Here is a 12,247-nt window from a genome sequence, read left to right on the forward strand (position 1 = left end):
TGTTTTTTCCAACTTGGCAACTTTAGGTTGTGAGGTCGTCGACCTTTTGGTGTGGTAATAGGTTTATTGTTCATTGTGTGTCTGTACTTTGCTTAGAAATAAGAACATAATAAACAACCACTATTACGGCTGACCCCTGCGCATGTGCAGAGTGCACTTTCTTCAGCTCCTACTTGCTGGTCCTTGGCTCCCTGCTTTCTCCGCGTCTGGACTTCAGTGTCTGCGGCTCACGAGCCGCAGCCTGGGGGCCTTGGAGGAATCCAGCCCTGGTGCTTGAAGAGTGCTTAAAGACCATCTATTCGGGCCCATTGGGATTCCAAACCGAAGCATCCCTGAGGGACGGAGCCCTTGGCTTGGGCATCAAGCTGCTCTCGCTTATTGGAGCAATTCCATTTCAGTCAGGGCCCCTGTGCAGCATCCTTCAAGCCAGGGGTCTCCAACCTTGGCCGCTTTAAGACTTGTGGACTTCAAGTCCCAGAGTTCCTCAACCAGCTTTGAAGTTGAAGTCCACAATTTTAAAAATAAATAAATTTTAGAAGAAGGTTGCCAGGCTGTACTCAGAACTTCAGGGAGGGTTTCACCAAAGCAAGACAGTGCATAATGCTTACTTTCTGTGGTTTGAAAATTGCACTTTGGATGAGAAGGCAGGAGCCCCAAATTGCATCTGACTTTCTTTTACAGCCACATCACACGGCTGACACAAACTCAAGAGTGCTGCTTACTATTCCAAAGTCCTTTTCCTGTGGGCTGTTATCAAGCCAGGGCTCTCCCATCCCATAATTACGGGTTTGAACTGCTTCCTCTTTAAAGATTGCTGCCTTTGCTACATTTATTGTCTAGATCTCTCTTCTATCCTTTCTGTTGTCTTCTAAAGCAGGACTCTCCAAACTTGGCAACTTTTAAGATGTGTGGGCTTCAATGCCCAGAATTCCTCAGCCAGCCAGGGGATCTGAGAGTTGAAGTTTCAAATCTTAAAAGTTAACCAATTTGGGGGACCGTCTTAAAGTATATGTTTACCCGTTGATCTACATTTTTTATCAACATTCCTTCCTTTTTCCTCTTCCTCCTCTTCAAATCATTGGATTGTTGGCTCTTTCACTGGACTCTGTAGCATTCCATTTTACTTCCTTCCTTACCATCAATTACCCTGGATAGCAAGTGTTGGAAGTTAAAACCCACCCCTCTCCTAGAAAAATGAAATATTTTAGGATATATTAAAAAGGCAGAATACTTCCCCTAAAAGAGAAGGAGAAACTCAAGAGAGGCAGAAACTCAGCCCCCCTTCCCACTGTTTTGCACCTATCCTGGCCACAGAGCATTGCTTCCTTTCCATTTTCTGTTCCTGCTGGCTCTGGTGGATTCAGTCCATTCTCACTCATGGTTTCTTCAAATAGAAGCAGCTTCCAATTACTTCCAAGGACACCTCAGACATGGTGATGACTCCTAAGCGACTCCCCCTCCGTCCTCTTTTCAGGAGACCTCAACAACTTGGCCAAAACTGAGGCAGGTTGGTCTTTGGTCTCTGGCAGGTTTTTTTCAGAGACATCTCTTTGGCATTTAAACAGTGAATGTCTCTTCCAACTCTGTTATTCTGGGGTGTTGGTTTTTTATTTCTGTAGCATCTAAAAGCTGAGTGCCCCATTAAAGAAAGGAATATAAGCACCTTCGTTTCCACATGGAGACCGCTTCTGAACTTTGTGCTTGAGGTGGAAAAGAATGAAACTTTGATTTTAGGTTATACCAATTAGATTGAAAGATCCTTATAGAAATAGCTAGTTTATATTACTATGAAAAAAAGTTGTGTTTTGATGTTAATGCTTTATTTTACTGCAACAGGAGGAGTCAACACTTCTTTTCCCAATTCTTCCTCACTTATCTCCCCCCCCCCCATCATTCCCTTCACTGCTTTCCTATTTACTTTTGTATTTTGTCTCTTATCTTATAACTCAGTAAAATGTTAGAACACTGATAAAAGGCGAGTGCCCCAGTTGAGCAGTCAGACGTATTCATGAAGGCACTAGGTGGAGCTGTTCATCTATGAGAATTGTGCTCAGAATTCCTCCCATTGTAGATTTTAAACCTGCCTCATCATCCGATTACAGAAGCTGAAGGGACTAGGGGCAAACCACTACTAGGTACCTAGCCCCAACACAATGCTTCGAGCAAGGCCTGCAAATTTGGACAGTGGTACAATAGATCCTCCTGAGATAGAAGATCTACCATATCCTTTCCTTCCACCAAAGGAGAGCCTCCAAATCCTTTGCCCAAGAGATCTTCCTCTCTCTCTCTCTCTCTGGAGCAGTAGAACAAGTTTGTTCCAACTTCTGCAGAATGGCATTTCTTGAAGACTACTTTATGTCTCTCCTTACTTTCTGCAATCTAAGGAGTTTTTTTTTTTCTAACTGAACAACCATTTCACTGGGATGGTATCAAATTCCTGCCAAGGAGGAGATTGCCCTACAAGATCTCCAAGGTCCTTTCGTCCCATGAAGTTATGTTCTAAATTTATTCAGCTTTTTTCAAGAGGACTTGATTTACAAAGTCTTTGCTCTCCTTGTTTTCTTCTGGGCACGCTATAGCCTAGAGCGAGATCTGGACAGAGTCCAGAGGCAGTCTGGCCAGTGCAAATAGTGGAAAACCATTCTGATGATCCCCAACATAGTCCTGAAGGCTAGAAACCACGGTAGTACGACCCATCTACAAAGCACCAGGAAGGAAAGGAAGGCCACGCTACCCCACAGCCTTCACTATGGTTGCACAGTTTTTAAAAAAAACATAGAATCCGAGGGCTGGAAAAGACCTTGGTGGTGGTCTAATCCAGTCCCCTGACAAGTCTCTGAATTCAGCTCCCAGCTCTGCCAGTTCCTTCCTGATGGACAGGTAGCACCTCAAATCATGCAATACTCTTCAAAAAAAAAAAAGATCTGTGCCAACTTAAATTCAGTCCATTATTTACCAGAGGTTTGGACTTGTGAATTATTAGAGTGGACCAAATTAGATTATATTAGAGCCAAATATAATTTAAATGCTCTGATTGCTCTTTTTAAAATAAATTCTCTCAAAAATCAAGGAGAAAGGTTATGACTAACAGCGTTTCTGTATCAAAATCCTTCTAATTCCACTTCTCAGAAATTGGGACATTATGAGGACGTAGTGTTTAAATTGAGGGAACTGTCAGCCAGGCACCATCTGCTGTTAGTCAGACATGTTGCCCCATCCTGATTCATCCTGGAATCCTTTCTCCTTTCCCCTCGTTCAAAAAAGGAAACATTTTCTTTTATAAAGCATTGCACAATTTTGTGCTTTGGCCCCTTCTTAAGGCAAGCTGAAGTTTGGAGCTGAGTGGCCTGAATACAGCCACTCCGCACCCCAGAAAGGAAGAGCACCCAAGTCACATTGATGAAATATTGAGAAAACGGGAAGAAATTGTTTTTGCAAAATGCCAGATGGTGTCATCTGCTGGGAGGGTGGAATCACGGCATCCCTTTGTCGGGTCCAGCCCGCATCTGGAAGGGCCCTCGATCTCAACAGGTTCCTTGCGGGCTGATTTTCCTCTTGCAGGGAGTTGAACCCTCTGCATTCTGCAGAAACTGCCTCTTCAGACTGGCAGGACCAACGTTCTCAGCTCCTCGTTCTGCAACAGGAACACTGTGCTTGTCTGATTGTCTGACAAGGAGAAAGTCCACTCCACGGGACGCAGAGAGGTAAGTGAAGGTAGGAGGAAGCGGAAGCAGCTAAACTTGGCCAAGAATCAATTCTGGCACACGTGTTCGTGGGAAGCCATGCCCGCACACAAAGGACGCCTATCACCTATCATGCATCGCTCGTGTCAGTGGCACACAGTCTGCCTCTTGCACAAGGACATCAGGACACAGGTCACTTTTTTGGCTCTTTGCCTGGCAGGATCCGAGGATGGCTGCTCTCCGATGGGAATATCTGTTCTGCCCCATCAGGTTAAAATGGAACAATGGAGCACAGATAGGTTTAAAATAAAAATAGGTTTCCTGAATTCTTTAATGTTTCGACTCCTTTTTTTGGCAAAATGCTGTTGGCAGCAGGAAAAACGATTGAAGGAAGGGCCACAGCAAAACAGTGTTGGAGCCCAGCCTCAACATCACCACCCTAGGCCTTTCTGTGCCTGTATCCATCTTTGACAAAAACTTCTGGCCAGTTTCATACATCCCGCTAAATCCTCAACACCAATGACCAAAACACAACTGCCATTATCACAGAACATGTTACCCTAAACCCAGTAGGTCAGTGGAACATCTAGGTTGGGTCTCCAAACTTGGCAACTTTAAGACTTGTGGACTTCAACTCCCAGAATACCCCAGCCATCATGGCTGCCTAGGGAATTAAAGTTTTAAAGTTGCCACGTTTGGAGACCCCTGGCCCCTGATCAAGGTGGAAGGGATCTTACAGATCATTGTTTAGCATGATTTAAGGGGATGACCCACCCAACATGCAGAAACAACAGGCAAGCCTACCACAAACTGCCTGTTTAGCCCTGACATGCAGATTGGGCAAATCCAGGCTGAGAATGGAGGGGTATAACTACAGTTGTCCTTCCAGAAATGTCTGCTCCGCTTCCACCCATGTGCTGGGTTTGCTTAAGGGCAGAAAGATCATAGTTTAGGTTGCGAAGTGATGCAACCATTTGAAGAGACACTTCACTTCTTTTCATTTCCAGCTCCTATCCAGCCATGTGATCTCCATTGCATTTAAATACTTTGAAGACGGATTGCTGATCTGGACAAATCAGAGCTTAAGCTAAGTGCCAAATCACAGGAGATTAATGAGCATCATCTGTAATCATTGTAAATGAGCCTCAGCGAGGCTTAGTCCACCAGGTAGAGAGGAATAGAATTGCCATATTTCAATGTATGAAGCAAAGGAGATTGGAAGGGGGCGGTTTATGTGACACACGGTGCAGTAATGTGGTGCACAAAATCTAGTTTTGATCTTTGGCAGCTGAGCAACTGCAAATGGCTCCTAACTTCTGCTCTTTGTTTGTGGTTGTTTCCACTAACGCTAGTAGTGTTCAAAGTCAAAACTTTATGCTGCTTAAAAAGCTCTCCCTGTAGCAGACATGTCCTTTTGCGTCCATGACCATGTTTCCTCCTGGGGACCACCAGTCCCTTGTCTTTGCGAATGCTGCATTCTGGAGATGGTTGTCTTCAGCTCCTTCAGCTTGTAAGGTCTGGAATTGGGGTTCTAGCCCCTAACATTTCAGGATACTTTCTCTTCCCAAGCAAGGTGAGGGCAAATGAGGACCAGCTGAGGGATCCAGCTGTTTTGTGATGCTGTCTTAGAACAATGTGGCCAGGGGAATGGGAAGTGGCTTGTTACTCTCTAAGCTTGGATGTTTGGGACCAGACGGCCTACAATAGGGCTGTCAAACTTGCAGTCCGTGGGCCGGATGTGACATGTGATGGCCACGCCCACGCCGGGTTTAGCGAAAGGGAAAAAAGTTCCGATATGTCACCTAATGCCACCGTGACGACATGAGCTTGACACCCCGACCTACAAGGTCCCTTCCAACTCTGTCAATCCGTTGATCTGTTTTCTTGCAGACATTTCATTATCCAACTAGGTAACGCTATCAGTGCTAGTGATGTTATTTAGTTGGGTAACGAAAAGTCTGCAAGAAAACAAGCAAGCTCGGAGATGACCAAGGAGACCCCATTTCAACCCTGAGCGCCAAATATTCTCCTTTATTGGTGGAGAGGAGTGGGCTGCCCTTCACCCCCTGCATGGCACTATCCGCCCTCTCCTGTTTGAGGCTTCCTAACCCGAAAGGCTTTGAGAAGTTCCTTCACTCCCAGAGTACATGAGGCTGGAAAGGTTCCTGCAGAGAGGAGGAAGTCCAGGTCCTCTCCCAGGTGTCTCATGCCAGAAAAACAGGGTGGGATGCGGACCAATGGAGCTGCTCTGGACGGACGGTTGGAGCCTCCTCTGGCCTGGCTGGGAGATGGAAGGAGTAATCTCTGCAATGAGATTATTAGATTGACGACTTAATCCCCAAATCCGTCTGTACATGAAAACGACCTTCCCCCAATCCTCCCCCTGCCTCCATGAGCTCTGTTTGGCAGCGGAGGAGGAGCAAGGGAGCCTCTCTGGCATGAGGAGCAGGACAGTGGGAGGACTGAATCCTGACCCCCCCACACACAGAGAGAGAGACACCCCAAGATTTAATGAGAGGGACAAGGCCAAGCCACCAGGGCTGAGAAGGTAACAGTTCATTCTGGATTTTTGTCAGGGCAAGTGAGGTCCACACAATGTGGGAGAAGAAGCCAATGGGTTTGTATCTTTGGGGTTCAGCCTCTTGTGGAAACCAGACCTTCAGGTGAAACTATAATCAGCTTATTGAAGGGCCTAGCACACAGCCTGAACCTAGCCATGTCCTCTTTGCCTGGGATTACAACTCCAGTTTAGCATGTTGTGTGAACACGCTGCACAAGGACTCCCGGGTTCCTCCATAGCTACCTCTCTACAAGCTGTGATTTTCCTTTTGTAGGCGTGTGAGATCAGAATGGTGGTCACCCTCTTGGCTGAGCCTCCCGCCTATTAATGGCAACACCATCAAAGCCACACACACACACACACACACACACACCTTGCTTCTCAGCCAACCACCACCAAATTCTGCCACGGGATGTCCTTGTCTTCCATCAGCTTCACTGTTGATCTAAATCTGTTTCTCAAACTGGGCCACTTTTACTTCTATTTCCAGAATTCTTCAACCTCCACTGTTGGCTAGGAAATTGTGGGAATTGAAAGCCGCACACCCCAATGTGGCTGAGGTTGACAAACACTGATCTAAATTAATCATGTGTCATACTGAGTGATTTCAGTATTTCGTTTTGTATTCAGTTGTCCAGAGGAAGGATATTCCTCTTGATTGCATTACGAATCTCCATTAATATTGCATTTCATGTGCTGAAGGTCTTATGCAGGCACTATACTGAGACATCCATGAGTGCATCATAGGGATGTGTGTGTGTGTGTGTGTGTGTGTGTGTGTGTGTGTTGTTTGTGCATGTGCATGTTGTGGCCTGCCAGAGCTGGCAGCAGATTCAGACAGTGAGGAAGTTGGCGAGGAACATGGGCCAGTCCTGGAGTCTGGGGAAGGCTCTTACAAGGGCTCTGTGTCAGAGGCAGAGATGGGGCCAGGGCCGTCTGACAGTTATCAGCTGCCTTTGGAGTCGGAGATCAGTGGGGCAGAAGAACAGCTGGAGCCTGTTCCCAGTGTGCATATGTGCAGAACTGCCGGAAGAAGGGAACAGCTGAGGAACAAGGGTTGAGTAAAGCCACAGGTAGACGGTGAATGGTCCCTCCCATAGGGAATAAAAGAGGAGCGAAAGGGGAGTGAGGTTTTTGCAGGAAGCAATTAGTTCATTTGGGTGAAATTCTGTTCCTGCATTATTGCCAAGTATTGTCGGCTACAGTGTGGCGTTTGAAAGATATCAGCATGGCAACTCGCCAAGCCTGATAAAGGTCTGTGATTGTGAAATATCTTGAAAGACTGTTGGTCGGGACTTTGCTGGAAAAGAATTCACTGTAAACTAAATAAAAAGGGGTTAATCTGGATGTGGAGTTGGCTTCATGCTTTTGGGGAAGCTTAGGTCAGAACAGTGCAATCTTTTTATAAAGACAAAGTCTTCTGTGCTCCTGACTGCTTCATAGATGCACGGATCCACCATGTTTTCTTAGCACCTATGTGGATTTCCTGGTCTATTTACCCTCACTAGATATGAGCCTGCTTGGCTATTAAGATGCTGCGCCTCGCTGAATTTAATTTTGCCTGCCTGTAAAAGCCTGTTTTGATTTTTCAATGCGCTAGCTGAGTTGCCCACTACTCTGAGCCCAAAAGCTCAAGAGCACCCAATTGCTGCAGCCACATTGCTGACCGTGTCCCACCTGCATAGCTCCGTCCAGGAGGTCTGCAGTGTTTGGTGAAAAAAAGTCAAGATGGTGGCCACACCTGTGTGATCAAAGCTCCACCTGTTTTCCTGTCCATGGCATGCGCCTCTAGGGCCTGGCACCCAGCTGGATCAGATTTACAGGCAGCCAAGTCAGGGGAGAATCCTGGCCTTCCTTCAGCAGCTGGCATCTCTGGAGCCAGGTCAAGATGGCAGCAAATGGGCAGCTTCAACTGCAGGGCTGCAGCCACCGTCTTGGCCTTGGATGGCCAGCAGGCGAGTGTGGGGTGTTGACAGGGCGTTGTATGTTTCTTGCCATGTGGCTTCTTGGGTGAGATGAGATTGTGTGGTTTGCAGACCAGCTGGCATGATGCATGTGGCCGGATACAAATTGGCAAGGTGGCTCTGGGCTGCCCACTTCGGAAGTTGTGGGAGTTTCATCCCTGGAGGCTTTCAAGAAGAGATTGGGCTACCCTTTGTCAGAAATGGTGTAGGGTCTCCTGCTTGGGCAGGGGGTTGGACTAGATGACCCCCAAGGTCCCTTCCAACTCTGTTATTCTGTATTCATCTTTTGACTTGATTCTCCTCAGCCTGGCTGACACCCAGTCTGGCTGACACCCTGGGCTCTGCCTCCTGCCAGCTTCCCTGGCCCCCTTCTTCCTTGCAGAAGAAGGAAGGGGAAGATCCAGGGGTGCTTCTGGGAGAGGCCTGTGGGAGAGTGGCAGCAAATTTGGAGCTTAAAGAAGACACCGGAGAGTTGAGACTTGGCCAGAAGAGCCATTCTTCCTTGCTCGTGAAGTGCAGGGGGTCCAGAGCAGCGTTTCTCAATCTTGGGGGATTTAATATGTGTGGATTTCAACTCCCAGAATTCCACAGAAAGCATGATGGCTGTGGAATTCTGGGAATTGAAGTCCACAGGTTAAGTTGCCCAGGTGAAAAAACACCCGGCTAGTGTAAACTAAGTAAACGTTACCTGTCTCCTAAGGCAAGAGCAGCCTGAAGCTTTGTGCCAGCAGGAGATGTGGGATGCCTCCAACAGTATCAAGAGGGGCAGAGGCCCAATCCTTCGCCTGTTCACTAAACCCCAAAGGCAACTGAAGAGAAGCTGCTGGGCTCCTGGGCGCACCCAAATATTCTGCAGAGCTGCAACATTCACAGGTGGCCTCTGGTGCACCACGCACTAGTCGTCCTTCCCCTTGAAAAGGGGTTGCCTTCATTATGGCAAGGTGGCCGTGCCAATGGACAAGGATCGCCTCCCATGGGCAGCGCTTGGCATCTCCAGCTATGAGGGGTCCTCCTTGGTGTTCTCTGAGCTGGGCTGTTTCCTTGCACACGTTTCATGACCCAAAGTAGGGAATGACATTAGTGCTAGTCAGTACTACGATAGTCAGGCTAGCATGGATGATGTTACCTAGTTTATGAAACATCTGGAAGAAATATATATACCGTGTTTCTCACAAAATAAGGCCGGGCCTTTTTTTTTTTTTGACACCCGAAAAAAATGGCTAGACCATCTTTTCAGGGATGACTTAATTCCCCCCCCCCCCTTGCATCCTCGGGTGGGCGAGCGGCGACAGCTTGGATGTTGACCTCGGTGTTGGTGGGGCACTTCGTATTGGGAGACCTTCTGCCACCGTTGCTTTCCCTTCTCCCTGTGCTACCGCGGCATTTAGTGCAACGCTGCGGCGTTTGGTGCAGCCATGCGTGGCCAGCCAGGACTCCTTCCTGCAACCGGAGCCCGGCGGAGACACTCGAACAGACCTATGGAACAGCTGTCCTGCCCTACATAAGAGGTACTTCAGACAAAATCAGTAAGATACTACACAGGCATCACATCAAGACTGCCTTCAAAACAGACAGAAAAATAGCAGCCATCCTTAGAAACCCTAAAGATAAAATTGACCTGGAAAACCAAGGCATATACAAAGTCCCCTGTGCATCATGCCCAGCCACATACATTGGACAGACCAATAGAAGAATAAATACCCGCCTAGATGAACACAAAAATGCGGTAAAAAAGCTGGAACACGCTTCCTCACTACTCCAACACATGAAAGCCACAGGTCATAGCATCGACTTGAATGGCACCAAAACCCTAGCCACTATAGAAAACCCCAGCTACAGAATTATCAGAGAAGCCATAGAGATTGAAAAAAGACCTGAAAGCATGAATAGAAGAGATGACTCCACCAGGCTGTCAATTATCTGGAAGCCTGCACTCTCAAACAAAAAAATCTCCACACCACAAGCTAAGCAAACACCTGGGCACAAACAGATCCCCCCCCCCCCGATACCTCCAGCTCAAACACACCCCAACCAGGCACCCAGATGAAACCTAGCTTCCTATAAATGATGGCCGTCCTTTTACTTGAAGCCAAGCTGCACTAAAAGCCTCCAATACAGGAAACACAATGTTGCCAGCCAATCAAGACACAAAAAGAGCCACAAAACAGACAGAAGATATTAGAAACACCAATCAAGCAGAACGCAGCAAACTCCAAGACCAATAAACACAGACCAAGACTCCCAACCAATCAGGATGAAGAAAAAACCATTCTGGCACAGCAATAGGCTGGCCCCAAATTTAAAACAGAAACATCTTATGACTATCAGTTGTTTGTATCTTATGATTTATGTTGATTATTTATTTAGGATCCTATGATTATCCCTGAGTGTTGTATCTTATGATTTATGATGAATGTATTTTATGATTATGATAATGATTTATCATTGTTTTGCCTGTACACTGTGAGCTTATGCCCCGGAGACAAATTCCTTGTATGTCCAATCACACTTGGCTAATACAGAATTCTGTTCTATTATTGCTCCAGCGTTTTGGGGGGGCTCTTAACAGCCCCCATTAACAGAGTTGCAGGCCTTGACCCCTAGTTGGCCCTCCACGACCCCACCATCCCTGGGCGAATAAGAGCCAGCCTCGCAGAGAGTATTTGCTCAATATTATTTCTTTTTCTGCGCAAACACATATCGGTGCCCCTTAACAGGACTGAAGGGAGACAGAAAAACATTCCAGAGGCAAAAATCAAGGCGACACAGAGGAGATGGAAGGAGGCATTCGCACAAGGCGCCTTGGCCAAGGAACGGAAGTCCAGACAGCACAGTCCACATCAGGCACTGGTCCCGGGGGCCCCTGCATCCAGCCCCCCCCATTCTCGTCACTTTGCAGGGTTGGCTGGAAGAGCAAAAGCAGTTGGAAAAGGAGGCCTCGATGACGTCCAGCCCTCTGTGGCTGCTGCCCACCTGCTTGAGGTCACCTCTCCTGGCAGCGCTTCGAATGCAGGAGACCGCGAATCATTCACAGTGTGGAGAGGGAAGGAGCATCAGGCCAGGTGGAGGAGTGAGGCAGGTCACTGCGGCACACCGTCGATGGGGCAGCCGGCATTGCATAGGAGCTCAGAGCATGGCGCGCCACGCGTGGCCCTTTTCTACCCTCCAGGGCTGGGTCACCGCTCAGCTCAAGAGCTGCCTTCAGCGAGACATCATCCTGACAAACTCTGCAGAAAAGCGGGGAGGCCAGAGAGACATTGCTTGTGGGTGGGTCCTTCTAGGCCAGAGGTTTTCAAAGTTAGCAGTGTTAAGATCAGAGGTGGGCATTCAGCCGGTTCTGACCGGTTCTGGAGATCCGGTAGCGGAAATTGTGAGTAGTTCAGAGAACCGGCCAATCCCACCTCTGACTGGCCCCACCAACCCCATCTATTCCCTGCCTCCCACTGAGTCCCAGCTGACCAGCTGGGTCTCCTTTGGTTGCCCTGCCCAGGAGAACGGAGCTGGAAAGCAGGTTAGTGGGGTGGGGAGGGAAGGGGGATTTTGCAATCTCCTTTCCCTGCCATGCCTACCAAGCCACGCCCACAGAACCGGTAGTAAAAAAACATTTTTGAATCCCACCCCTGGTTAAGATGCTGGACTTCAAATCCCAGAATTTCCCCACCGGCTTTGCAGTTGGAAGTCCACGCATCTTAACACTGATTTCAGTCTCATTACTGATCCAGATTTACAGCAGTTTTCCAGAAACAGAGAGCATTTCTGTAAAGGAATTTAGGGGAAGGTTTGAAAGAGCCACCCAGAGAAGGCGTGGAAAAGGGGTTATATGCCCAGAATCAGAAGAAAGCAGGAAAAAGAAAGTCAAAATAGTTGACTTTGCTGAGTATACGAAGGGACAGAGAGAAACTTGGGCGGCTTTTCAAGATGTGCATCAGACAGGCCAGGTCAAGAAACCGAGGGTGAGGGGGATGCATGCATTGATTGCTTTATTGGTTTGATTACAGCTGCCCAACAAAAATGGACTCGTAACTGGAAAATAACTGGAA

At 47.7% G+C, this 12,247-nt stretch overlaps 1 protein-coding gene across 4 annotated transcripts in view; it reads right to left on the minus strand.

Moving 5' to 3' along the window:
- Positions 1-10,867: 10,867 nt before the first annotated feature.
- The window catches only part of CABP1 (calcium binding protein 1), a 48,445-nt gene continuing 47,065 nt past the window's right edge, over positions 10,868-12,247 (minus strand). For all 4 annotated transcript variants that reach the window (XM_087913578.1, XM_087913577.1, XM_026717117.2 and 1 more), the window contains exon 7: positions 10,868-11,434. In XM_087913578.1, the coding sequence (XP_087769704.1) occupies positions 11,409-11,434 (26 nt within the window). In that variant the 3' untranslated portion in view covers positions 10,868-11,408. The remainder of the gene's footprint in view (positions 11,435-12,247) is intronic.

Source organism: Pseudonaja textilis, chromosome 15 (genome assembly GCF_049901715.1).
Source record: "Pseudonaja textilis isolate UNSWEBS1 chromosome 15, rPseTex1.2, whole genome shotgun sequence".
Taxonomy (NCBI): Eukaryota; Metazoa; Chordata; class Lepidosauria; order Squamata; family Elapidae; genus Pseudonaja; species Pseudonaja textilis.